This window comes from Neopsephotus bourkii, unplaced genomic scaffold (genome assembly GCF_033783945.1).
Source record: "Neopsephotus bourkii isolate Nb327-2 ecotype Australia unplaced genomic scaffold, CSIRO-AGI_Nbou_v1 NB_1723, whole genome shotgun sequence".
Taxonomy (NCBI): Eukaryota; Metazoa; Chordata; class Aves; order Psittaciformes; family Psittacidae; genus Neopsephotus; species Neopsephotus bourkii.
Window position 1 is genome coordinate 612,702 of NW_026902197.1, and position 25,027 is coordinate 637,728.

General features: G+C 66.4%; 4 protein-coding genes across 6 annotated transcripts in view; 3 read left to right on the forward strand and 1 right to left on the reverse strand.

The window, feature by feature from the left end:
• The first annotated feature begins 2,696 nt into the window (after positions 1-2,696).
• SEMA4B (semaphorin 4B) lies at positions 2,697-11,638 on the forward strand. Its single transcript, XM_061376621.1, is given in 17 exon segments — positions 2,697-3,064; positions 3,067-3,101; positions 4,495-4,570; positions 4,573-4,674; positions 7,096-7,256; positions 7,522-7,584; positions 7,675-7,773; positions 7,853-7,964; positions 8,092-8,208; positions 8,287-8,444; positions 8,898-9,079; positions 9,156-9,306; positions 9,405-9,615; positions 9,692-9,807; positions 9,919-10,082; positions 10,168-10,262; positions 10,378-11,638. Coding segments are annotated over 17 exon segments (2,967 nt in total). The 5' UTR covers positions 2,697-2,715; the 3' UTR covers positions 11,154-11,638.
• A 2,227-nt stretch (positions 11,639-13,865) lies between these two features.
• The window catches only part of CIB1 (calcium and integrin binding 1), a 40,333-nt gene continuing 29,171 nt past the window's right edge, over positions 13,866-25,027 (reverse strand). Inside the window, exons 2-8 of one of the 2 annotated variants that reach the window (XM_061376645.1) lie at positions 15,898-15,972; positions 15,772-15,806; positions 15,199-15,301; positions 14,733-14,886; positions 14,377-14,495; positions 14,206-14,294; positions 13,866-13,977 (exon numbers count right to left, since the gene is read on the reverse strand). In XM_061376645.1, coding sequence (XP_061232629.1) covers positions 13,956-13,977; positions 14,206-14,294; positions 14,377-14,495; positions 14,733-14,886; positions 15,199-15,301; positions 15,772-15,806; positions 15,898-15,948 — 573 coding nt within the window. In that variant the 5' untranslated portion in view covers positions 15,949-15,972 and the 3' untranslated portion in view covers positions 13,866-13,955. Of the gene's footprint in view, positions 13,978-14,205; positions 14,295-14,376; positions 14,496-14,732; positions 14,887-15,198; positions 15,302-15,771; positions 15,807-15,897; positions 15,977-25,027 lie in introns of those variants that run through there. The other variant, XM_061376646.1, reaches the window with a different exon arrangement.
• On the forward strand, positions 16,043-17,143 carry GDPGP1 (GDP-D-glucose phosphorylase 1). Its single transcript, XM_061376643.1, has one exon. It carries the CDS (start codon positions 16,043-16,045, stop codon positions 17,111-17,113), a length of 1,071 nt encoding a protein of 356 aa, XP_061232627.1. The 3' UTR covers positions 17,114-17,143.
• On the forward strand, positions 17,587-24,413 carry TTLL13 (tubulin tyrosine ligase like 13). 2 transcript variants are annotated; one of them, XM_061376638.1, is made up of 11 exons: positions 17,587-17,668; positions 18,884-19,002; positions 19,493-19,623; positions 19,906-20,062; positions 20,253-20,435; positions 21,314-21,399; positions 21,535-21,760; positions 22,169-22,353; positions 23,034-23,222; positions 23,613-23,796; positions 24,090-24,413. In XM_061376638.1, exons 2-11 carry the CDS (start codon positions 18,982-18,984, stop codon positions 24,399-24,401), a joined length of 1,674 nt encoding a protein of 557 aa, XP_061232622.1. In that variant the 5' UTR covers positions 17,587-17,668; positions 18,884-18,981; the 3' UTR covers positions 24,402-24,413. The 2 variants fall into 2 exon arrangements, with proteins under 2 accessions (XP_061232622.1, XP_061232623.1); XM_061376639.1 differs by lacking the exon at positions 17,587-17,668 and having other exon boundaries at positions 18,622-19,002; positions 24,096-24,413.

The following is a 25,027-nucleotide window of genomic DNA, read 5'->3' on the forward strand; positions in this document are numbered from 1 at the left end:
GGGCGGGGGGCACCGCGCACGGGGGGGCTGCGTGTGCGGTGTGCGTGCAAGCGGGTGTGCGGGTGTGTGGGGAGGGCTCCTGTGCCGCCGTGTGCAGCGGGGGCATGGGGGGTGCGGGATCCATGGGGTGTGCAGGGCGGAGGGCCTGGGTGTGAGGGTGTGAGGGTGTGCATGGGGAGAGCGTGTGTGCGTGTGTGTGCGTTCACACGGGTGTGCGGGTGCCGGCGCGGGGGGTGCGGTGCCGCGGGGCTGGCTCCAGGGGCTGTTCCCGTGTCCCGTGTGCCGCGGTGCCCCGCTGGGCTGGGGACGCGGCCGCATGGGCCCTGGGGCTCCCACTGGGGCTGCTGTTGGGGTTGGCACCCCCAGCGCCAGGCAGCACCGCTGCGAGGGTGCCACGGAGCGGCACGAGGAGCCCGGTACCCTCTTCGTGGGCTCCATGGGGCCAGCGATGGTTGGCAAGGGATCTGCACCCCCCAGCTCTTGCACCCTGGGGTGCAGTGGTGCCTGTGCTCAGAGCTCACTGCGAGCACTGAGGGGTGCTCACTGGTTCTGTTTCCGATGGGTCCTGCAGCCATGGGTTCAGGCAGGGGTGTGTGGGTGCAGGCAGGCACTGGCACTGGGTGGGAGCTGGACCATGGAGATACCCCATAGTCCTCACATGCAGAAGAAGGGTACAGGGGGCAGTGGAGCAATGGGATGGGTGCATTCATGTGGTGCCTGGCAGGCTGGGTCCAGGGATACCCAGTCACTCCATGGGGTGAAGGGGGTGGTGTGGGGCTGGACACCAGCACCCTGGTCAGGAGGTCCTGGCAGTGTGGTCAGAGCTGGCTGCAGAGGGGCAGGCAGCAGGGTTGCAGCCCCTGGGCCCAGGAGGGTGGCACTGCCGGTGCCTGTGAGATGGAGAGGATGCCCCACAGACCCTGCACCAGGGCCAGTGCTCAGTTTCATCCCAGGCTGGAGGCTGCCCCACGCTTGCCGCTCATCCTGATGGAGGTCTCTCCCGTGGCTGCTGGGGCTGGGATCAGAGCCTTGTGTGCTGCTTCCTGCCAGCACCAGCGGCACTTGGGTGCTGGGGACACGTGGGGTTCCTGGTGCTGAGCAGCGGCGCTGGGAGCATCTGTGGGAGCAGCAGGGCCGGAGCCTGCGGCTGCAGGTGCAGGAGTGCACGAGGGCTCCCTCTCTGCGCCTGTGCACAGTGGCTGGGGGGGCCAGGGGTGTCTGACAGCCTCCAGGAGAGAGATGAGCCGGGGGGGTGTGAGCCCCAGGAGACGTGGGTCGGAAGGAAGAGCCTGAGTGTGTGGGCTGCAAGCGAGCAGCTGCGGGTCTGAGCAGGACACGTGTCTGCACTGCTGCCTGTGCTCTACCTGCACTGCTGCCTGCTCTGTGTCTGCGCTGCTGCCTGTGCTCTACCTGCACTGCTGCCTGCTCTGTGTCTGCACTGCTGCCTGTGCTCTGCCTGCACTGCTGCCTGCTCTGTGTCTGCACTGCTGCCTGTGCTCTGCCTGCACTGCTGCCTGCTCTGTGTCTGCACTGCTGCCTGTGCTCTGTGTCTGCACTGCTGCCTGTGCTCTGTGTCTGCACTGCTGCCTGTGCTCTGTGTCTGCACTGCTGCCTGTGCTCTGTGTCTGCGCTGCTGCCTGCTCTGTGTCTGCGCTGCTGCCTGTGCTCTACCTGCACTGCTGCCTGTGCTCTACCTGCACTGCTGCCTGCTCTGTGTCTGCACTGCTGCCTGCTCTGTGTCTGCACTGCTGCCTGCTCTGTGTCTGCACTGCTGCCTGTGCTCTGTGTCTGCACTGTTGCCTGCTCTGTGTCTGCACTGCTGCCTGCTCTGTGTCTGCACTGCTGCCTGCTCTGTGTCTGCACTGCTGCCTGCTCTGTGTCTGCGCTGCTGCCTGTGCTCTGCCTGCACTGCTGCCTGCTCTGTGTCTGCACTGCTGCCTGTGCTCTGTCTGCACTGCTGCCTGTGCTCTGTCTGCACTGCTGCCTGCTCTGTGTCCATGCTGCTGCCTGTGCTCTGCCTGCACTGCTGCCTTTGCTCTGTCTGCGCTGCTCCTTGTTCTCTGTGTCTGCACTGCTGCCTGTGCTCTGCCTGTGTCTGTGCTACTGCCTGTACCACTGCCTTAACTGAGGCAGCAGGCAGAAGGCATGAGCACACAGGCAGCAGCAGCAGCAGAGTGGGGCGCAGGCAGCAGCAGCAGGGTACAGGCAGCAGCAGCAGCAGGATACAGGCAGCATCAGCCCTGCTCCTTGCAGGCAGCAGCTTCCGTCTCCGCAGCCGCCTTCCCAGGCCCCACTGCCCGCAGGAACGGGGCTGGCGTGGGAACTGGGTGCAGAACTGCCCCTGCCCAGTGACCCCAGGCCATGGGGTTTGCAGCTGCACCTTGAGCTGCGGCTGCAGGCTGGGATGGCAGCGGGGCTGCGGTGCTGGTGCGTGCAGGTACCTGTACACGCGGGCCTGGGCGCGCAGGGCAGGGTGCTGCAGGGTGCCCTGGCAGGGCTGGCAGCCTGCGTGGGCCAGCGGAGGAGATAAATGGGAGTTTGTGGTAAACAGGCCTGGCTGCCAGCAGCGTGGGGAGCGCCGCCACGCTTAAAGGCACAGCTCTGGCCTCGCTCCACTGCCTGTTCCCTGCCCTCCCTGCCTGCTCTCCCTGCCTGTCCCCCCTGCCTGTCCCCTGCCTGCACACCCTGCTTGCCCCAAGACCCTCTGGCCTCTCCATGGGGCTTCCATCGCTGCGTGCCATTAGACAGGGGTGTTGCATGGGTGCTCACATGGCCATGCACAGGCGAGTCTGGGCCCCGAGGGTCCCCTGTGGCCCCCCCCGGGTGCCGTGGGGCGGGGGGGCCGTGGCTGTGGGTGTCTGCTCCCATCCCACGCAGGGTGATGGTGACGGTGACGTGCTGGGCTCCGTGACGCAGAGCCCTGTCCCGTCTGTGGCACTTCCCGGGCAAAGGGTGCTGATAAGGCCGGTGGGGTGGAGCTGGCGGGGCTGTCCCCGGCCCCAGGAAGGGACGTCACCTTTGGGAGCACAGCGGGAGCAGGAAGGGAGCCAGGAGACAAGGGAGGCCGGGCACCAGCAGCAGCACCAGCCCCTGGGCACCAGGTACAGCCAGGGCAGCCGGCACCGTCCGGCAGTGCCGAGTGGGAGAGCATGGGCAGGGCTGTACAGGGGCACGGAGGTCACAGGGGGTCCCAGCGGTGTGGTGGCGGTGGCCGGGGGCACCGGAGCCAGGCCTGGGCAAGGGGAGGCTGGTGATGGGCAGCCCCGGCCCCGGGGGAGCTGCGCTGCCGCGGCGAGGGGAGACCCGGTTCCCCCCGTTGCCATGGCAAAATCAGGAGCTGTCATTAATATCGCGTTGCCGTGGCAACCGCTGGACGAGCGGGCAGTTCTGCGGGGGCTGCTCCTGCCGGGGGCTGCGTGTTCCGCGGTGCGGAGCCCACCGTGGGTCCGGGCAGGGGGTCCTGCTCGGTGCCGTGCCCATGGTGCGGCCCCACCGGAGCCACGCTCACTCCGGAGTCCCCCGGGACCGGGCACTGCGGCTGCCGGGGACGTGTCCCGTGTACCTGGGGCTGCCCTGCGCGGACACCGGCGCCGAGGAGCCTTACCCCGTGGGGGGGCTGGCACAGGCACCCCGCTGCCCGGCTGTGCCGTGCCCCATGCGAGCCCGTCGCTCCTGAGGGAGGGCAGGGGACACGGGGCTGTGCAGGGCAGCAGCCACAGCCCCAGCGGAGACCACAGCCCCCAGTAGAGACCCCGGCCCCGGCTGAGACCCCGGCCCACGCCTGGCAGGGCAGCCGGGGAAAGGCTTTGCAGAGAGTGGGGACGGGACAAAGCTGCAGCTGGGGACTGCGGGAGCAGCAGCAGCCCCCAGCACGGCCACCGGCTCTGGCTGCTGCCCTGGGGTGAGCTGACCCCCGGCCGGACACACCGACCCCGGCATCCCAGGCCGGTCGGGTTCCCCGCTGCGGGGAGGGAGCTGGGGGTGCAGGGACCTCCGCGCCCCTGTGCCGGTACCCGCCGCCGCTGCCGGTGCAGGGGACACAGCGGCCCCCGGCACCAGGACCTGCTGCTGGCAGGGGCTGCCCGGGAGGGGCGGGGGCACGGTACCGGGGTGCTCAAATCACCGGGAGACCCCCGGGGCTGCCTGGGCGGGGAGGGGCGGGGCGGGGGCGGTCCTGGCGGGGAAGCGGCCGCCTCCTCTTCCGAGCTGCTCGCTCCGCACGGGTGCAGCCTGGGTCGGTACCGGGCGGCGGGGTCGGTTCTGGGCAGCCTGGCCCGGTGGGGTGGCTACGGCTCGGTACGGCGGGGCTGGAATCGGTACGGCGGGGCTGGAATCGGCACGGCGGGGATGTGCCCGTGTTTTGCCGCCCCGCCCCGGTGCCTGGGGGGGGCCGGGCAGCCCCGGGGCCGGGGCTGGCGAGGGCGGCGCCGGGCGGGCGGCGGGGCCGGGCCGAGCCGAACCGAGCCCCGCCGCTGATCCAGTCTCTCCCCGCAGGTCAGCAGCGTCCGGGCGGCTTCGCGGGAGGCGGCGGAGGCCCGGCCCGGCCCGGTTCGGTTCGGTTCGCCTCGGCCCCGCCCGGGATGGCGGCGCTGCCGGTCCTGGCGCACTCGGTGCTGGCGGCGTTGGTGCTCTCGGCGGCGCAGGAGCCCGTCCCTCGGGTCAGCTTGCCCTACGGTGAGTTCCGCGCTCTCGAGGGGGGCCACCCCAGCGGGCTCCGGCGGGTCCCCGTCCCCCCGCGGTTACCGAGCATCCCGCCCATCCCCAGGGCTCCCCACGCCGCGGGACGGGGTGGCAGCGTGGAAACGCCTTGTGACAGCCCTTGGTGCTGAGGCTGCACAACAGCCTCCCAGCCTGCCCGGGATGCCGGGGCCCGTGGCCCACCGCGGGGCATAGCCGGGGCGGCAGCGTCCCAGCAATGGGATGCAGCAGGGAGGGCTGGGGTCGGACTGCTTGGAGGGGGCAGAGCCGCGGGGCTGTGTGTGCTGCAGGTGGGAGCAGGGGGTGTGTGCAGCTCTGCATCGGGACCCTGGATGGGTCTGGGGCACCCAGGGGTGCTCCTGTCCCCACGTCCTGTGTGTGCATGGGATGAGGTGAGCCAGGCACAGGGGTTCTGCCTGCTTCGTGTGTGGTTTTATTCTTGTTTCATGGGCAGCTGGGGGCCTGTGGGTGCCCTCCGCTCCCACTGTGTCGCTGGGGCTCTTGCTGTGCTGTGTTCAGCTGCAGGCTGCTCCAGGACCTGCTGCAGCCCCGCCAGCAGCGTGGTTCTGGTAGGGCTTGGGGCTGCACTGGGGCAGGCAGGGGGCTGTTGGGCCAGGCAGAGCCCCTTGCCGGCAATACTGTCCTGCAGACAGAGGCCTCTCACCCTGCAGAGCTCCCCGGGGCTGGGGCAGGGTGGGTGAGCAGCAGGACACGCTCCATGGGCAGCTTGGGGTCGGCACCAGCAGCTGCTGGGCCCAGTTCCATCACCCAGCGCTGGGGCTGTGGCACGGCGGGGGCCGCCCATGTGTGTCTGAGGCAGAAGGTGGCTAAATCCGGCTGTGGGGCAGCCTGGGAGGGTGCCGTGGTTTGGGCTGCGCTGGCAGCGGGATGCGGGCAGCTGGGAGCGCTCCCTGGCTCGACGCGCTGTGGTTCACCAGCGGGGACGTGGCCTCGCCACATGCTCCCGTGACCGACAGCGGCGGCTGTGGTGGCAGCAGCAGCAGCAGCAGCAGATGTGGGACCCGCCGAGCTGGCTGGGATGGCCCCCTCGGCGCTGTGCCATGCTGTGCCACGCCGCGTCGAGCCGCGCTGCCCGGTCCTGCCTGCACAGACCGGTTCTGGCTGAGCTCTGCCCAGCTGCAGAGGCTGCTGTGGCTGCGGGGCTGCAGCGCAGGGGCTGCTCCTGGGGTCACGATGTGGGTCCCAGCGCTGCCAGCTGGGGCCGGCCGGGGGGCACATGCCCGGAGCTCCGCCGGTGGCTGCGTGCTCCCGGTGCTGGCTCTGGGGGCCACGGCCGCGTTGGGGCTGCAGTTGGTGGGAGGGAGGAGCTGGGAAGCACTGGATGTGCCTCCAGCAGGTTTGTCTGGAAGAAGCAGGTCTTGTCCTAACAGGTCCCCTGGCAGCCAGCACAAGCTCCTGCAGCTCCCTGGGTTGGGATGGCAATGCGGGGTGCAGGGGCCCCCGCTGCCCCTCCGCTGCCTGCACTGGGCTGTGCGCACATTGGGCAGCATTACCCCGAAGCTGGGGCGCAGGACCCCTCCTGGGATGGTGCCCTAGGGGGTCAGCATCATTCTGGGCTGCTGCAGGAGAGCTGGGGCTCATGCCAGGTCCCTGAGGATGGGGGAGATGCTGCCCAGTGCAGTGCTAACCGGGACCTGGGGAGTGACTGGGGATGGGGAAAGGAGCAGGGTCCAGCACCGCAGCATCTCGAGTCCTTGAGCTGGCTTGCACAGAGGAAGGGCTCATGGGAGCCCTGGGGCTGAGCCCGGAGCAGGCAGGGGGTCGGGGAAGGTCGGGGTGTCCCCAGGGCACAGGGGTGTCAGGAGCGAGGGTGTTGGCAGCGTGACTCAGGCTGACACGTCCCGCTGACACAGCCGGGGCCTCTGATTCAGAGCGGCTACGGGAGAGCAGAGGAGAGGGAAGGAGGAGAGCGGAGCGGAGCAGAGGAGCGGAGCAGAGGAAGGGCTTCCGGGGCCAGGCCACCCACGCGGGACGGGCGCTCCGTGACTCAGCTGCAGGAGCCTCCCGTGTGCGGGTGCGAGGTCCCGGTGCCGGTGCCCGCCCCTCCCTGCCGCAAGCTGGGTCACTTGTGTCAGCCGGGGCCGTGCGGGACGGGACAGGCATGGCCTCGGCTGCGGTGCCTGGTGCGGGCACGGCTGCTACGGCGTGCGGGGGGGCTGTACCTGTGGCCGGGACTGGGAGCAGGCAGTGGCTCTGGCTGCCTTCAGGTGCTGTTGTGGCCATGCACGGTCACTGCGGTGCTGTGTGTGCGGGTCCAGCCCTGGCGGCTCTGTGCCGAGCAGAGGGTCAGGGCAGGAGCGGTGCGTGGGGTGCCCAGGTCCGGGTGCTGAGCACTGGGGGCTGCGGGGGGCTGAGGCTGTCCCTCTGTCCCCACAGACTCGGAGGAGCGCCTCGTGCAGCGGTTCGAGGTGCCCGGTGTGACCAACTACACAGCCCTGCTGCTCAGCCCCGATGGCAGCACCCTCTATGTGGGGGCTCGCGAGGTGCTCGTCGCCATCAACACCAGCCACTTCCAGCTCGGGGCACTGGCGCGCAGGGTGAGGATGAGGCTGAGCCCCGTTCGGGACCTCGGGAAGGGACATCTCGGTACAGGGGTCCCCTCGCTGGCGGCGTTCAGGGTCTGTGCAAGCTGCTGCACACTCAGAAGCTGCTTGGGACCGTGTGGAGCAGCTGCTGTGGTCATCGGGGTGCTTGGCCCCGGTCAGTGGCTGCCTCACCACCGTGACTGATGGTGGGGACGGGCTCTGCCAGCCCGGGGTGCTGCAGTGCGGGGGGCTCGCAGTGACTGTCCCCTCCCTGCAGCTGCCGTGGAGCGCCGATGAGGAGAAGAAGAGGCAGTGTGTGTTCAAAGGCAAGGACCCGCAGGTGAGCCGCTCCGCGTGCCTGTGCCGTGGCACGAGTGGGACGTGCCGGGGCGTGCGGGCGGGAGGCTGAGCCGCTGCTCTCACCGTGCAGAGGGACTGTCACAACTACATCAAGATGCTGCTGCGGCTCAACAGCACCCACCTCTACACGTGCGGGACCTGCGCCTTCAGCCCGGCCTGCGCCTACATCGTGAGCACGGGGGGGGGTGCTGGGGGGATCCCTGCTGCGGGACCCTGGCGCTGCCGCTCACAGCCTGCTCCCACTGCAGAACGTGCAGCACTTCAGCCTGGAGCGGGACGCGTCGGGGAAGGTGCTGCTGGAGGACGGGAAGGGACGCTGCCCCTTCGACCCCGAGTACCGCTCCACGGCCGTCATGGTCGGTAAGGCCACCGGGACCCTTGCGCTGCCGGCAGCGCCCGGCTGAACCGCGCTGAGCACGGGCCCTGGCGGGAGCGGGGCTGTGCCGGCAGCGCGTGCCGGGTCCCAGCGGGAGCGTCTCTTTGGCAGACGGCGAGCTCTACGCTGGGACTGTCAGCAACTTCCAGGGCAACGAGCCCACCATCTACCGCAGCCAGGAGAGCCGCATCGCCCTCAAGACCGAGAACTCCCTCAACTGGCTGCAGGGTGAGAGCCGGGCTGGGGTCCCCGTGCCCTGCGCTGGCGGAGGCGTGGGGCCGGTGCTGAGGGTGCCTGTGTCCCCAGACCCGGTGTTCGTGGGCTCAGCCTACCTGCGGGAGAGCCTGCCTGCCGGCAACCCCGAGGGCGACGACGACAAGGTCTACTTCTTCTTCAGCGAGACTGGGAAGGAGTTCGACTACTTCGAGAACACCATCGTGTCCCGCATAGCGCGCGTGTGCAAGGTGGGCACAGGGCAGCGGGGGTGTGCCTGGGGTGTCACTGGTGGGGTATGTGGGGATGGGGGACCTCCCTGCACATCTCCATCCTCCGGTTCCTGGACAGCCAGGGGAGGACCAGTGCCCATGGGAGACCCCTCTGGGCAGTTATGGCTCTAGATCACGCAGCTGAGGCTCAAGCCTGCTGCTCCCACCAGCATCCTTGGTGTCAGTGACCCTTTTCCCCCTCGCTCGAGGGGACACAAGAGCCATCCTCCTCTCGGGTCATGTCTCCCTCCCCGTGTGCATTGGAGCCTGCCCACTTGTGCCTCCCCGACACCGGGGCTGCTCTGCTGGGGCCTTGGCGCTGCTGCGTGCACAGACAGACAGAGCCTGCTCCACTGTCCCAGCCCATGGGGCCCTGCTGATGGGTGGCACCGCGCCCTGACCCGCTGTGCTGTGCTGTGCTGCGCTGCGCAGGGGGACCAGGGCGGCGAGCGCGTGCTGCAGCGGCGGTGGACGACCTTCCTGAAGGCGCAGCTGCTCTGCTCGCACCCCGAGGACGGCTTCCCCTTCAACGTGCTGCAGGACATCTCCGTGCTCACCCCGGGGGAGCTGCGCTGGAGGGAGACGCTCTTCTACGGGGTCTTCACCTCGCAGTGGTGAGCGGCCGGCACAGCCTGCGGGCTGGGAGGCTCGGTGGAACCGGGGTGCCTGATCCGTGCCTTCCCCCGGCAGGAACAAGGGCGGGCTGGGCAGCTCGGCCGTGTGCGCCTTCCCCATGCGCAGCGTGCAGCGAGCCTTTGGCGGGCTCTACAAGGAGGTGAACCGTGAGACGCAGCAGTGGTACACAGACACCGGCCCCGTGCCGGAGCCCCGGCCGGGCACGGTAAGCGCCTCCTCAGAGCCTGCTCAAGTGCAGGGTGTGCGGCAGCCCCTCGTGCTCTGCCCCCCGTGCCCCAGCTGAGCCCCGTCCTCTGTCCCCAGTGCATCACCAGCCACACGCGGCACCTGAAGATCAACTCTTCCCTCCAAATGCCGGACCGGGTGCTCAACTTCATCAAGGACCACTTCCTGATGGACAGCGCGGTGCGCAGCCAGCCCCTGCTGCTGCAGAGCCGCCTGCGCTACCAGCAGATCAGCGTCCACCGCACGCAGGGCCTGCACGGCACCTACGATGTCCTCTTCCTGGGCACGGGTGGGTGCCGCCGTGGGGCAGGGGCTGGTGCTGCGGGTGCCCCCGTCCCCGCTCAGCACCGTCCTTGTCTTTGCAGACGACGGGCGCTTGCACAAGGCTGTGCGTGTGAACCACGGGGTGCACATCATCGAGGAGATCCGGCTCTTCCCCGCCGGACAGCCCGTTCTCCAGCTGCTGCTGGACCAGGACCAGGCAGGAGCCGGGCACAGGCGTGCTGGGGGGCAGCCGCTAGTCATGGGCTGGGGTCTGCAGGAGCATCCCCTCTGCATGGTTCCCACTGACCCCACTGTTTCCTCTCTTTAGGGCCTGGTGTACGCAGCCACCTACACGGCAGTGGCTCAGGTGCCCTTTGCCAACTGCAGCCTGTACCGCAGCTGTGGGGAGTGCGTGCTGGCGCGGGACCCTTTCTGCGCCTGGAACCGGGGTGCCTGCCGCAGGGCAACCATGCACCCCCCAGCGCACCCCCAGTAAGTGCTGCATCCCCTGCACCCTGCAGCACCCCACTGCAGCACCCAGCAGCACCCTGCTGCCCTGACCCCTCTCTGTCTGCAGTCTCTGGGCACAGGACATCGAGGATGCTGACACGGAGCGGCTCTGCCCGTTGCCCAACACCTCCCAGCCACGTCCTCGCATCCTCCTGCCCCCAGGTGAGCTCCTGCCGCAGGGCTGCTGCCAGCCTGGGCTGTCCCAGTGTTCCCAGTGTTCCCATCACTCAGCATCCCCATCCGCTCACCGCTGTGCCCATGGTTTGTGTCCCTGCAGCCTCGGGTGCCTCGTGCCAGCGGGTGCTGCTGCCGCCCAATGCGGTGCGGCCGCTGCCGTGCCAGCTGCTCTCCAACCTGGCCTCGCGGCAGTGGCTGCACCACGGGGCGCCCGTCAACGCCTCCTACCTGGTGCTGCCGGACGGGGCGCTCATCCTGGTGGGCAGCCCCGAGCGCGCCGGCACCTACGAGTGCTGGTCGCTGGAGGAGGGGTTCCGCAAGCTGATGGCCAGCTACTGCGTGAGCCTGCAGGAGCTGCCCCGCGCGCCGCCAGACCCCGCCAGGAAGGCGGCCACCGGCCGGGACGCCCTGGACACCATCAGCACCTCGTGCAGCACATCGGCCGTGGGCAGCGCCGTGGCACGCCTGGACAGCAAGACCTACTGGACCGAGTTCCTGGTGATGTGCGTGCTCTTCGCCGCTGCAGTCCTGGTGCTGGCGCTCTTCCTCCTGCACCGGCACCGCGATGGCATGAAAGCCTTGCTGGAGCCCGGCGACCCCGGCCGGCACCAGAAGCCGCCCCGCAAGCCGGTGGAGAGCCTGCCCCTGAACGGCAGCAGCCTGCCCAGCGCGGCGCCCGAGCACAAGGGCTACCAGGCCCTGCAGGACAACTACATCGTGAGCACCCCGGTGCACGAGGCCCCCGGCGCCCAACGCGCCTTCTCCGAGTCGGAGAAGAGGCCCCTCCATGTCCGGGACAGCTTTGTGGAGGTGTCTCCCGCGTGCCAAAGACCCCGGGTGCGCCTGGGCTCCGAGATCCAGGACTCGGTGGTGTGACAGGACCGGAGCCAGGCCCGCGCCCCACACCTCCTCTGCTCTGCTGAGCCGTGCGGACCGCAGCCGGGTCCGTGTTGTCTGTGTGTGCATGCCCGGAGCCCGGCCCCGCTCCAGTGCTGGGGCTCGGCTGCCCCGGAGCTCCCGGGCATCACCTCTGCTGCTCCGGCTCCGGGAGCGAGGGGCACCAGGGGCCTTCCGGGGGCCTGCGGGATGCTCCCCCTGCGGGGATGGACTCGGTGCCTCGCCCTGGCTCTGTGGAGCCCCTCTATGCAGAGGGCAGGAGGGGCGGCTGCAGCCCCTCGCGCCCCGACTCACTGTGATGTGCCGGCGCAGGACCGGCGGCCGGGCATGTGCTGTGTGTCTGTGCTTGGTTTGGTTTTACTACGTTGGAAATGTGAATCGTGTCCGGGTGGGGGCTCCCCCGCGCCCACGTGCGTGTGCAGAAACGTTGTGGTTTTTATATAAAGTCCAGGTGTCTCCTTTGGCCCGTGTGTGCTGCGGCGGCGCCAGCCCGGGGGAACGGTGACCAGCTCACTGCGGGCAGGGGGAAGGCTGCTCCTCACCCTGAGAGGGACAGGAGGGAGGGATGGGACAGGAGGGATGGGACAGGAGGGATGGGACAGGAGGGAGGGATGCGCTGGTGCTCAGATCTGGTCTGTGCAGTTCCCATGTGCTTGGCTGTGTGTTGGGCTGGGGCAGTCGAGGCTCTGCAGGGATGCGGCTCTGTCATTGCAGGGATGCTGCCAGGGCTGCTGCTGGGGGGTCCCTGTGGCCCTGCTGTTGGGTGCTGTGCATCACAGCAATGCTCAGTTCTGGGGCTGTGCTGTGGCAAGCCCGGTGGGACAGAGCTGCAGAGCGATGGGTGATGTGGTCCCAGCAGGAGGAAGGCTGAGGTGACCAAAGTGGGTGCCGTGGTGCTAGGAGTGGGGCAGCCTCTGGCAGGAGCATGGCTGTGGCAGCTCCTTACCCAGGACCAGGGTGTCCTTGTCCCTGTGTGCACAGTTGCAGGCAGGCCCCAGCTGCTTTGCCAGTGGGATTTGGCTCCATGAGGGCTGATGGCTGGGACTGCTGGTGCGGCAGCACTCGTGAGCCCTCGCACAAGCACAGGGCAGGGGGGAGCAGCGTGTGGAGGCAGGAACCCCCCCAGGGCCGGCACTGCCCGCTCCCGGCTGGACCAGCGCACCCGGCTTCCTGCCCAGCCTGTTCTGGGACATCAAAACAGCCACCGGAGGCATTGGCTGGTGCGGTGCCAGCAGACACGGCCCCCAGGGCTGCAGATACCATCAGCACCGCGGGCACTGAGCTGGAAGGGCTGGGAACAAGGAGCTGGCGCGTGAGAAAGGCACAGCCCTGAGCTGCAGCACCGGTGGGACAGAGCGGGCACAGACAGGAGCTCCAGACCCGCAGCCCTGATCCAGCTCTGGGGCAGCAGCACCAGAGGGACCTGGAGCTGCTGGAGTGAATCCAGAGGAGGCCATGGAGATGCTGCGAGGGCTGGGGCAGCTCTGCTCTGGAGCCAGGCTGAGAGAGCTGGGCTGGGGCAGCCTGGAGAAGAGAAGGCTCCTGAAGGGGAGACCTGAGAGCAGCTCCAGTGCCTAAAGGGGCTGCAGGGAAGGCCACAGAAGCTGCGGCTGCCCCATCCCTGGCAGTGCTCAAGGCCAGGTTGGACACAGGGGCTTGGAGCAAGCTGCTCCAGTGGAAGGGGACCCTGCCCGTGGCAGGGGCTGGAGCTGGATGGGCTTTAAGGTCCCTTCAACCCAAACCCCTCTGTGGCTCTCTGATTCTTTGCTCCTGGGAAAGGCAGGACCATGACAGGGAACCGCTGGAAGCGCAGGCAGCGCAGGCAGGGCCGTTGCTGTGGCTGGCAGCAGGCCAGGCCACACTGATGGATGAACAGACACAAAGGCCCTGGCGCTGCCCGCAGCAAAGGTGGCTGCTGGCCTGCCCTGGATTTCCCTTTGTGCCTCCTGCCGCAGACCCAGCTCTTTGTGCTGCTGAGAACAAGGCCTGGGCCTGCGGAGGGAGGTGGCCTGCGGAAAGGGCTGTCAGCAGGCAGGACGTGGGACCTGTCCCCTGGAGCTGGCGCGGGCAGAGGGGCCTGGCAGGAGGCTGTGTCCCCAGCACCCCACATGGCACCCGTCCCGCAGTGCTCCGGCGCAGCCCCTGCAGCCACACAAAGGCAGCACAGAGCAGAGCCTGAAACCAGAGCCCTTTATTTGTGTCCTGCAGCACAGAGGGAGGAAGAGGCCGGGGCAGTGCGGCTGGGAAGGAAAGGGGAGCAGTGTGGTGAGTGCCAAGGGGTCAGGCGCCTCGTACAGCAAGGAGTGGGACAGCTCTGCTGCCAGGACAGCACATCCCCAGCGCCCCTTGGGTCACTGCTCAGAGCAGTGGGTTATTGCTTGGAGAAACCACTCCGTGGGGGGGGGGTTATTGCTTGAATGGCTCCATGGCCATGGGCAGGGGCTTGGGGAGGAGAGGCAGCTCCCCGCCTGCTGCTGAAGGCACAAATTGGTCCTGAGGGCAGAGAGGGGACCCCAGCCAGGAGCACCCCACCAGAGCTGCCCTTGCTTTGCATAAGGAGTTCAAAACTACCCTGGGAGAGCAGAGGGCCTGCCGGGAATGCAGCAGCTTCCAGAGCCACCTCTGAAAGGGAGCAGGAGGGGGTCCTGCCTAAGGCACTGTGTGGTGCTGCTGATGAGCCAGGCAGGGCTCCTGGGTGCCGCTGCTGGGAGAGGAAACATCTGAGAGCACGAGGAGCTGCAGGAGCAGGAGGAGCAGCTCTGCTGGAGAGCCGCAGGGTGCTCACAGGACGATCTTGAAGGAGCTGCAAGAGACACAACAGGTTCTGCACCTCCCCTGGGGCACACGCAAGTGGTTTGTGAGCACCCAGTGCTGTGAGGCGCAGCATTACCCCCATGGGATGCGGCTCTGCTGTTATGGGAGACCTCTACAGGGTGGCCTTGTCCTGCAGCCACCGAGAGCTCTGCCCCAGCGCCAGCACAGCGATATGGGGGGATCCCCAGAGCGAGCTGTGCTGCTGCAGACCCTGTACCTGGTGAAGTCCGGGGAGCGGGAGACGACGTGCTGGAACTCGGAGATGTTGATGGTGCCATCCTTGTCAATGTCAGACTCCTCCAGGATCTGAAAGGAGAGGGAAAGGCGAGCGGTGAGCTCGTGCGGCTGGGATCATGCAGGGGCTCATGCCCTGCCTCATGCTCCTCACGTTTTGGATGAGCTGCTCCATCTCTGCGCTGCTCAGCCGGGACTCCTCGCCTTGCCCCGTCAGGCAGTTCACCAGCTTCTCCAGGTCCTTTCTGTCCAGGGTCCCATCGTCATCAAAGTCTTTAGGGAGAGGAAAGTTATGTTTTGTCAGGGCCATGGCAACCCCAGAGAGCCGTGAGGAAAGGGCCTGGCAGCGCGAGGACACCGGAGGCTCCACACTGCACCTCTCTTGGTGCGCAGCATCGCACCAAACCAGCGGCTCCAACAGGAGTTTCTAAGGCCCTCTGGGATTCACCCATGACCCCCCCCATCATGAAGTGTGTGGACCCCAGGACCCAGCTTCCACCCCAGCCCCACCAAAGATGCGGAAGGCGTAGTGGGATTTGATGTCTGAGGTCGCAGCGTCGCTGAAGGCACTCAGCATATCGAGGAAGTCTTCAAAGGACATGCTGTCATCCCCGTCTTCCGACGTGGAGAACACATGGCAGATCCGGTGCTGGAAAGGGTTTGCCTGCAAAAGGGAACGGCTCAGGGCAGGGCCGGGCTGGTTCCGGCGTGGCAGACACCAGCCACAGGCTACTGCGAGCCCCAGTGCGCCTCCCAGGAGCAGCCCCGCGCCGCAGGGATCCCCAGGCTCCCCATGGAGTGGCGGGATGCGGAAGCCGGGTGCTGGCACAGCAAGGGAACAGCTTCCCGGTGGCTGCTGGAGCAGCACGCCCAGGGCAGCGCCCGGCACTGCGACCGGTAAACAGGGCCCTGCCCAAACCCGCCCAGCCCCAGGGCTCCGCAGCGCGTCCCGCTCGCTGCCTGCTCAGCACCGTACCCGCAGCTCCGGCAGCGTCAGGATGCGGCTCTTGGGAACGCGCGCGGAGCAGGCGTTCTCCCTCTCGTCCTTTGGCAGCAGTTCACTGAACCTCTTGTAGGCACTTGAAGAGGCAAGAACAAGCGCGGCTCTGTGGCGGGAGGCAGCCCTCTGGGCACGGGCAGCGCGGCAGCGGTTCCCAGCCCGCTTCCCACAGCCCCTGCCAGCGGTGCGGAGCGGGATGCGGCAGGAGCCGGCCAGGGTGATCCTGCAGCAGCCACGGCTCCAGCCCCGCTCCGGGCACCGCAGCGGCCGCCAGCAGGGCGAGACGCCGGCCCTGGTGCCTGCCCCCCCGGGACTTCCAGGAGGGAAGAGCAAACTCCCGCCAGGCCACGGCCAGCGTCCCGCTCTGCGGGGTGGCACCAGCCAGACCTTTGCCCCATGAAGCCGGGCTGGCCAGGGAAGGCTCCGCCGGGGCCCGGCTCCCGCGGGGCGTCGAGCGGCCGCTCGTCGGGAGGGCGCCCCAGGGCAGAGACAAGGCCCCCCCCGGTCCCGCAGCGCCGGTCCCGCTCCCCGCCCGCGGCAGTTACTCACAGCAGGATCTCCTGCTTGCTCAGGAACGTCAGCTCCTGCGGGGAGAGCGGGGGTCAGCGCTGGGCCGGGGGGGCTCGGCCCCGGGGCTCCGTCCAGCCCCGCCAGAGCCGACGCCGGCGCCCGTACCTGGTACTCGCCCAGCGCCTCCCGCGGCAGCAGGCTGGCCGAGCCCCCCATGGCGGCCCGCGCCGCTCACCGCCGCTTCCGCCGCTCCCGTGGCCTCAAGCCCCGCCCCAAGGCGCCCTAAAGCCCGCCCGGCGCACCGGCCGCGATGGCGGCGGAGGGCGAGGAGTCGGGCTCCGGGGAGCCGGAGCTTGAGGAGTTCGTGTACGGGGAGGAGGACTTCGTGCAGCAGGCAGCCGGGTGGGAGGCCGAGCCCGACTCCGCGCTGTCCCGCTTCGACCGGGCGCTGCTGGCCAGCTGGACCGACAGGATGGAGCGCGGCTTCTTCCGGTACCGGCTGGGGCCGCTGCCCACCCGTGTCCTGCCCGGCCCCATGCGCCTCGTGGCCCAGCTCAACGTCCAGCGCAGCACCGAGCGCCGCCCGCCGCAGCTGGTGCACAGCCTCCGGCAGCCCTTCGACCCCCGAGCCTTCAACTTCACGCGGCTGGTGCGGGGCGAGCTGCTGCTCCGGCTGCGCGGGGCCGGCCCCGCCGCCCCCGACCCGCTGCTGGTGGCCATCAACGCCAGCCCGCTGGAGCGCGGCCACGTCCTGCTGCTGCCGGACCCGGCGCGGCGCCTGCCGCAGGCGCTCACGGCCCCGGCGCTGCGCGGGGCGCTGGAGGCCGCGTTCCTCAGCGCGCACCCGGGCTTCCGCGTGGGCTTCAACGGCCTCGGCGCCCGCGCCTCCGTGAACCACCTGCACCTCCACGGCTTCTACCTGCCGCGGCCGCTGCTGGTGGAGGCGGCGCCGGCCCAGCCGCTCTGCCGCGGCCTCAGCATCCTGCGCGCCGTCCCCGCGCCCGCCTTCCTCCTGTACGCGGCGGGCCCCGCGGCGCTGCCGGCGCTGTGCCAGGACGTGTGCCGGGCCGCGGAGCACCTGGCGGCCGCGGGCCTGGCCTACAACCTCTTCGCGACGCGGGGCGAGGCCCCGGAGGGCGGCGGGGCCGGGCGCGGGCTGCGGGTGCTGCTGTGGGCGCGGCGGCCCAGCTTCGGGAGCGCGGCGGGCGCGGGGCTGGAGGTGGCGCTGTGCGAGCTGGCGGGGTACCTGCCGCTGCCGGCCGCGCCGCTCTTCGGCCGCATCACCGAGCAGGAGGCGCTGGGCGCCATCCGGGAGCACCTGCTGCCGGAGCCCGACCTGCTGCGCCTCGGCGGGGACCTGGCGCGGCTCCTGCAGCGCTGAGCGGCACCGGCGGAGGCTGCGCCCCAACGGCCGCGGGGGGAGCCACGCTGTCGCCATGGCAACGGGGCAGCCGCCGGCACAGGGCGCGATGGAGACCGGCGGCTGGGGGCAGAGCGCGGGCCCCGGCACCCCCGACCCCGAGCAGCGGAGGAGGCGGAGGAGGCGCAGGCGAGTGCGGGGGGCTCGGGCCCGGTCCTTGTGCCCGGCTGTGTCCGCCGGTACCGCGGGGCGGTGCTGTCCCGGAACCCGCCCTTCCGAGCGCACACCCCCTTCGCCGCCCCCAGGGCCCTTCCGAGCCGCAATAAACGCTCTTCCCCTGAAACTGTCCCGATAATCCCGACCCTGCCGCGCCCCCGGGCGGCCCCGCAGTTGGGACCCTCTTTGGTGCGTTGGCTCCGGGTCACGTTTCCCGTTAGCCCGGGCTGTGTGTGTGTGATGCGTGAACGGCCTCCCGCTGTGCCCGGGACGGGGCCGCGGTTCCTCACTGAGCTCTTCTGTGGTCTCTCGATTGCAGCGTTCCCTCCATCAACCTGACCACCTGCAGGTACGAGAGCGGTAAGTCCGGGGCGCTGCAGGATGTCCCTTGGGTGCCACCGACAGCGAGGGAGAAGGGCTGGTGCCGCATCCCCTCCCCGTGCTCGCTTTGGTTTTACGTCCATGGGTTGCAAGTGGCCTGGACCCGTGTGAGGTGTGGGGTGTTGCACCCCCTGGACTGAGGTGCCCTGCTTTGGCCTTAAATCTGCTAGAATTGGTGACAAGGAATCGTGGAATCACAGAATCCCAGGTTGAAGGGACCTCGAGATCCCCTCCTTTCCAGGTTGGACCAGGAGCAGCAGGACATAGACTGGATGTCCCATTACGCTGTCCCAGCAAACCTTAACAGTGTCCAGTGCTGGGCAGTCACTGCCTCCCTGGGGAGATTATTCCAGTGAGAAGGGTTTAGTTAGGAGCAGTTGCAATGCAAAACCAGTACCTGTGCATCTGTTAAACATAAAGGCAGTGACAAAACATGCAGGCTGTCTGCTTCCAGTGACATGTTCCAAGGAGCTGGTCCCCTCCTGCCCTGCTCCTCTTCATTGCCACAAGCACTATCTTAACATCCATCAAATGCCAGGAGCCTGTTATTAGCCAGTTTGCTAAGGGCTGTTCTCGCTGTGTGACCACGTTGTGAAGGTCACAGCATGAGGAACATGGGGTTTAGGCAGTGGGATGGGCGCTGAGGTTCCACCGGGGCTGTGTTGGGGCAGTTTGGTGGTGGAAAGCAGATGGGACTCAGGGCAGGAGGCGGTTGGCAAGAACCAGAACCATTTCACAACGGTTCCTGGCATGCAGTGACCTTCATCAGCTCCCCAGCCCTGCAAGAGGCCCGGTTCAGAACTGGTGCTAACGCAGACCTGCTGCAGGGCTTGTGCGTGCTGCTGCTGGGTTGCTTTTGATTTCCAAGCACAAACTCACACCTTCAGAAGGCTCGTGTCTGCCTGCGTGGTGCCAGGCCCAAGTGCCTGTAGTTCAGGAGGGACCCTGAGCATGGGGGCTTAGAGGGCTGATGGCTCCCAGCACAGCCACAGCCAGAGGCTGAGGTGGGTTTAGGTGGGTACCACTTGTGTTCCGGCCACCTCCTGCTGGTCCCACTGGTGCCCTGCATCTCAGAGGGGAGCTGCGGCTGCAGAGCCTGGTTCCATGCTCCAGCCCAGGTTCCCGAGGGGATTTAACAGACCCTGGTACTTAGTTCCCCTGCCTGCCCCTTGTGACCTGCTTGCTTTGGCGCAGTGCGGCAGGCAGCGCGGTGCTGCGGGCTGAGAGAGGCGGGAGAACACGAGGAGTGGACGGTGTACTGGACGGACAGCTCGGTCTCCTTGGAGCGTGTCATGGACATGAAGCGCTTTCAGGTAAGTGCCCCCGTGGGAAGGCAGGAGTTGCCCAGGAAGGAAGGAGGGGGAGATGGGGCTGTTAACAGAGCAGTGCCCACACCCCTACCTGGGCCCCCTTCACACCAGCTCTGGAGGTTCACAAGCCTTTCCTGCCCGTGTGCCTCTGGTGTACGGTGCCATCAGCAGCGCTCTCAGTTAGTGCTGTGAGCTGGAAAGCTGCCAGCCCCTTTAACACCGCATGAAATAAATGGCTATGATGACAAATGGCTCCTTCCTGAAGCTGTGATGTTGGAGGGCGGGAGAGCTCCAGGGCTGAGGTGCAGGGAGCAGATAAATCACGCTGGCAGCAGTTGCAGTGTAACCTCCTCCCTCAGCAGCGGGTCAAGGCACCCGCGGGCCCGGCTCCTTGTGCTGCCGTTGCTTCCTCCACACAGGGGCTTCCCTCAGCCTCCGGGAGGGTCCCTGCTCTGCCTGTGCTGATCCCGGGTTTTGGCTGCGCCTCTTCCAGAAAATCAACCACTTCCCAGGCATGATGGAGATCTGCCGCAAGGACTTGCTGGCTCGGAACCTCAACCGCATGCTCAAGCTCTTCCCCAAGGAGTACAAGATATTCCCCCGCACCTGGTGCCTGCCAGCAGAGTGAGTGATGCAGCGCAGTGCAGCTGAGAGCAGGGGCATGGAACTGGGAGCTGGGAGCCTCTCTCTTTGCTGTGCAGCAGGGGCTGGGATGGGGCCTCACTGAGCTCTCACCTCTCGGTCCAGGCATTCAGGATCTTCCCTGGCACTCCAGGGGATGTGCAGACACATTTCTCGCTTGGCACCTCTTTAATTCCCATTGGAATTAGCCCAGGAAGGGCACAGGACAGGGCATGAGGCGCACGAGGGGCCGCAGCCGGTCACAGCCATCCCTTCCCTGCACAGCTACGGGGACTTCCGGGCCTACGGATGCACGAGGAAAAAGGGAGCGTTCATCTGCAAGCCAGAGAGCGGCTGCCAGGGGAAGGGGATCTTCATCACCCGTGACCCCCAGGACATCAAGCACGGGGAGCACATGATCTGTCAGCAGTACATCTCCAAGGTAACGGGACCCAGCTCTCCCTGCATCCCGCATCCTCCCTGTGTCCCTGCCCTCCCTTACCCTGGTTCTGCCCGGAGCAGAGGTGCGGTGAAACCTGGCGCTGGCCTTGCTGCCGAGGAGCAGCCAGCTTGGCAGCGCTGCTTCACCCCCGCCTGCTCCTGCTCCTGCTCCTGCTCCTTTCCTCTCGCAGCCTTTCCTCATTGATGGCTTTAAGTTCGACATGCGCCTCTACGTGCTGGTCACCTCCTGTGACCCGCTGCGGGTTTTCGTCTACAAGGAGGGGCTGGTCCGCTTTGCCACCATGAGGTACATCGATCCCAGCAGCAGGAAACCGGGCAAACAGGGAGGTTTCCAAAGGACTCGCACAGCGTCTGTAAGTGCTGGTACCCACTGTGTCCGAGGGGCACTGCGGAGCATGGAGAGGCCCGGCCAGGGGGTTCCATGGGGTCCAGTTTGTCTCTTCCCTGTTCTCCCCACCCTGTACCTCCTCCTCCTCCTCCCCACAGGAGGTATTTCAGGTGACTGAAGCAGATCTGCTCCCAGGCCCCGTGTCTGGGCTGTTTGCTGGCGTTATCACAGAATCATGGGCTTGTTTTGCTTGGAGGAACCCTGGAAGGTCAACAATAAATCCATCTCTGGTTTCCTGGGGGTTCACCCAGTCAGGGATGGGAAACCCACAAGGACAACAGGTCCCATGGAGTCTGGGCAACACTCTACTGCCTCTTGCCTTTATGGGCATCCTCGAGCCTGCACCGTTCCTCACCTGCCTGGGCTCTGGGTGCAAACCAGGGGATTACCTGGAACAGCCTAGGAGAGAGTGGAGGGGAACTGGGACAGCAAGGCGCGGGCTGCGGCCGTACCCATCTCCAAGCAGGATCTGTAGCCTATAAAATCCCATCAGGAGGTGGGCTGTAGTGTTGGATTGCTGTGCGTGCTCACAGGCTGCCTGCCTGCTTGCCCCAGAGCTGCACATGCCCACGCTCCCTTGCCCTGGTACCTGCACAGCCTGGCAGCCCCTTGCTCTGGGGCAACAAAGAACCTGCCACAAAGAGATGTGCTGCAGCTTCTGCCCCAGAGCCCCTGGGCACCAGTGGGGCCGAGGAACAAGGACAGAGGTGCGGAGGGGGCAGAGCTCTCAGCTCTGGCTCCTGCCAGGGAGGGCATCAGCACACGGAGCGGGGCTTGGTGGGTGCCCCGGGCTGTTGCTGTCGATGCGCTGTGGTTCAGAGCTCTCTCGCGGTTCTCTCCCAGGATGATATCTGCATGCACTTGACCAATTATGCTATCAACAAGCGTAACGAGAACTTCGTCCAGCACGACACCATGGGCAGTAAGAGGTATTGCCATGCCCAGGTTCCGCCCTGCCACATCCCGCAGGAAAGCTGCATCTGGGGCACTGCTTTACCTCCATCCTCCTCGTGGCGAACGTGGTACCCCAGGTCAGCTCGTACCATCTCCTGTCCTCCCCGCAGGAAACTGTCCACCCTGAATGCCTGGATGGCGGAAAACAGCTACAACACGGCAAAGCTCTGGGAAGATGTTGACGATATCATCATAAAGACTCTTCTCTCAGCTCACCCTGTTCTGAAGCACAATTACCAAAGCTGCTTCCCAAGCCACACCTCCGGCTCTGCCTGCTTTGAGATACTGGGGTTTGACATCTTGCTGGACAGAAAGTTGAAGCCGTGGCTGCTGGAGGTGAGCAGGAGCTGCTGCTGAGGGAGCTGGGCTGGGGCCGGGGCGGGGGGGGTGAATGGGATTTGTCTGATTAAAAAGGGCCACCACATTCACCAAACCAAACAGGCTACGAAGGCCAGTACGCAAGAAACTGCTGTGAGCTAAGCGGGATCTAAGAGCCCATTCCCTGTGCACCCTCTCTCACAGCAGGGAGGTTCCTGGACTTCAGAACTCCTTGACCTGTAGCAGCATCCTGACCTTACACCCACGCAGCCCCCCGAATGCAGTCCCGTGGGGGTGGGATCTGAACAAGCGGCAGTGCAGATGGCAGCTCTGTCACTGTCACACACAAGAGCACCCATGGAAGTGTGTGGAGGGGCTGGCTGGAGCCGGGAGCTGCCAGGTGAGATGAGCTGCCTGCTTCGGCAGGTGAACCATTCCCCCAGCTTCAGCACGGACTCTCGCCTAGACCGGGAGGTGAAGGATGCTCTTCTCTGTGATACCATCAACCTGATAAATGTGAATGCCTGTAACAGAAGGAAGGTGGTAGAGGAAGACAAGCAGCGGGTAAAGGAACGGCTCCTCCAGTCTCATCAGGCTTCCCGTCCATCCAGGTATTGCTCTTCCCCATAGCGCTGCAGGGCCCTGGTGAGAAAAGATGGGCCGTGGCAGAGCAGGATGAAACTAAGGCTGGCTGCCTCCAAGCTAAAGCTCCCAAAGCCCATGGCACTGTACAGACTCTCAGATCTCCCAAGCCCTCTGCACCCAGCAGGAAGAGCCAGGGCTCCTCTCTAGGTGCTAGATCAGAGACACCGAGTGCTCTGGGCACTGTACAGGGTCATCCCCACTGCCTGGCCCATCTTTCAGTGCCGATGGGCAGTGCCAGTATCCCCTGTGACGCTCGCAGCACCGATCACATCACTGCCTGAGGGACCAAGAGCACATGGGGGCATGGGGCCCTTCCCAGGCAGGGCTCCTTTCCCAGGGCTGAGGGTTTCCCCCCTGTTCTCTCCCTGTGTGCCCTTTCATGAGGCTGTGGTAGAGGAACCCCTGCCCGGGCTCCTCCTGCCATGCAGCTCCCGTTTCCATTGGGAGACCTGAGGTAGCTGAGAGCTGGAGCCTCTGAGCATGTTTTAGACCTGAGCCCTGCTGCCCCTGCAGCCTCGGCTGCCCCGAGCTCCCTGCGGGTGAGAACAGCCCCAGCAGCGTGTGGGGCGATGGGGTCAGCGTTAACAGAGCTCCTGGCACTGGGTGTGGTGGGGGTGGGGGGGGGGGGTGCCGTGTCCCTTGGCAGGCGCGAGGAGCTGCAGAGCAGGCAGGAGGCCTGGCTGCACCAGGCACAGCTGTACGAGGACGCGCACCTCGGCGGGTACCGGCGCATCTACCCGGGCCACGGCACCGAGCGCTACGAGCGCTTCTTCAAGCACTGCGGCTCCCTCTTCCAGGAGACGGCCTCATCCAAAGCACGGGAGCAGTGTGCCAGGTACGGCCCCGCGGCTGCACAGAGCCCTTCCCATCCTGGGGGCAGCTCTGTGCTTCAGATGGGAGCATGCTGGAGGTGAAGGACCCTGCGTGGGCTGTGGCACCGCAGCACAGCCGCTTCCCTTGGGAGGCAGATGCAGCATTCCATGGACTCCAGGGGCACGGTGCCGCGAGGGTCCTTCACCTCTCCGGGGGGCACAGCCCAACTCAAGGCATTTCTTAGAGAAGTGAGCATCTCCTGGCCCATTTCTTGGCACCTATTGCAGTCTGCTCACTACACAACTCCTGACTGCAGGAAAATGCCCCTGGATTGAAGGGTTCATGAGAACCCCTTGCTGTTGTGGCTCCTGCTGAACCACTGAGATAACTGACTGGGACTCCTCTCTGGCAGGCAGCAACTGGAGGAAATCCGCCTGAAAAAGGAGAAGTTCGAAGCTGCCATCGTGAAGAAGAAAGCAGAGAGGAAGGGACTGCTGCATGGAGAGTCAGCAGGGGACAAACCCCGGACCTGCACGACCAGCACAGCGCCTTCAGCCCGCCTCCCCTCCAGAAGCAGCAGGATATGGGATGGGAAGGTATCTTCCTTCCTCTTGTGGTGGTCTGTGGGGCTCCCAAAGGCAGTGGTGTGGTGCTGGGAACAGCGTGGGTCAGTGGGTGTCTACATGGAGCAGAAGCACAAGGTCCTCCTCACGCAGTGCAGAGTTGACAGCTTGTGCTGGGAGGTGGCCACTGCAGTGGCTCCCATGGGGATTTTCATCCCACCTCGCCCCAAGTCTGTTCCTCTCCTTAGGGCTCAGAGCACCTCAGGCCTTTGTCTCTGCTGTGCATCGCTTCCTCTGTGCTGTAACTCAGTTCCCCCCTTCCCAAGGCACAGCACGCACAGGTTGACTCCATGCAACCCCAGGATATCGTGGCAAATGAGGAGAGGAAAAGAGTAAATGCCCTGCTGCAGCGTGAGAACCTGATCCGGAGCCTGGGCATCGTAAAGCAGCTCTCCCACCTGCAACCTGCACCCCAGGCAGCAGCTGACACGCAGAGGGCCCTCCCCGCTGACTGCAAGAGCCAGGTAACTGAGCAGCACCCCGACTGCTTCTGCATGGCCAGCACAGGAGAAAGCCATTCCCAGGAGGATGGCGAGGATGGATTGCAGGCAATGAGCATCCCTGGCTCAGTCAAATGAGATCCAACACAGTGTACTGGGTCCCTTTCCAAATGGGTGTGCTGGGGGTGTTCCCATCACTGCAGAGTCCCTGGGTGCTCCTCCCCAGAAAATCCTGATGTTCCGAGGAACACACCACAACAATACTGTCTTTGGGACACTGCTGTGCCCAGCACACAGCCAAGTGTGAGGGATGGGGAGCTGCTGGAGTGAATCCAGAGGAGGCCATGGGGATGCTGCAAGGGCTGGGGCAGCTCTGCTCTGGAGCCAGGCTGAGAGAGCTGGGCTGGGGCAGCCTGGAGAAGAGAAGGCTCCTGAAGGGGAGACCTGAGAGCAGTTCCAGTGCCTAAAGGGGCTGCAGGAAAGCTGGAGAGGGGCTTGGGACAAGGGATGTAGGGACGGGCCAAGGGGAATGGCTTGAACCTGCCCGAGGGGAGACTGAGCTGAGCTCTTAGGCAGAAGCTCTTCCCTGTGAGGGTGCTGAGGCGGGATTTGAGTCTGGGATGGGGATGGGGATGGTGCTGGTGATGTGCCCGGGGCAGCACCCGGAGCGCTGCTTTGGGGAGTGCCTGTGGGTGACCAGTGGAGATGTCTCCTTCCCGTCTCTCCAGGGTAAGCGCGGCTGCTTTCCCTCCCTCCAGCCGCAG

What these genes read in the sequence shown, in the direction of transcription:
- GDPGP1 (XM_061376643.1), top strand. Translation starts at nt 16,043, where the DNA reads ATGGCGGCGGAGGGCGAGGAGTCGGGCTCCGGGGAGCCGGAGCTTGAG.
- TTLL13 (XM_061376638.1), top strand. Translation starts at nt 18,982, where the DNA reads ATGGACATGAAGCGCTTTCAG. An exon ending in AAAGGACTCGCACAGCGTCT is followed by an intron (nt 20,436 to 21,313) that starts GTAAGTGCTGGT and finishes GTTCTCTCCCAG; the next exon opens with GATGATATCTGCATGCACTT. An exon ending in CAGGCTTCCCGTCCATCCAG is followed by an intron (nt 22,354 to 23,033) that starts GTATTGCTCTTC and finishes GTCCCTTGGCAG; the next exon opens with GCGCGAGGAGCTGCAGAGCA.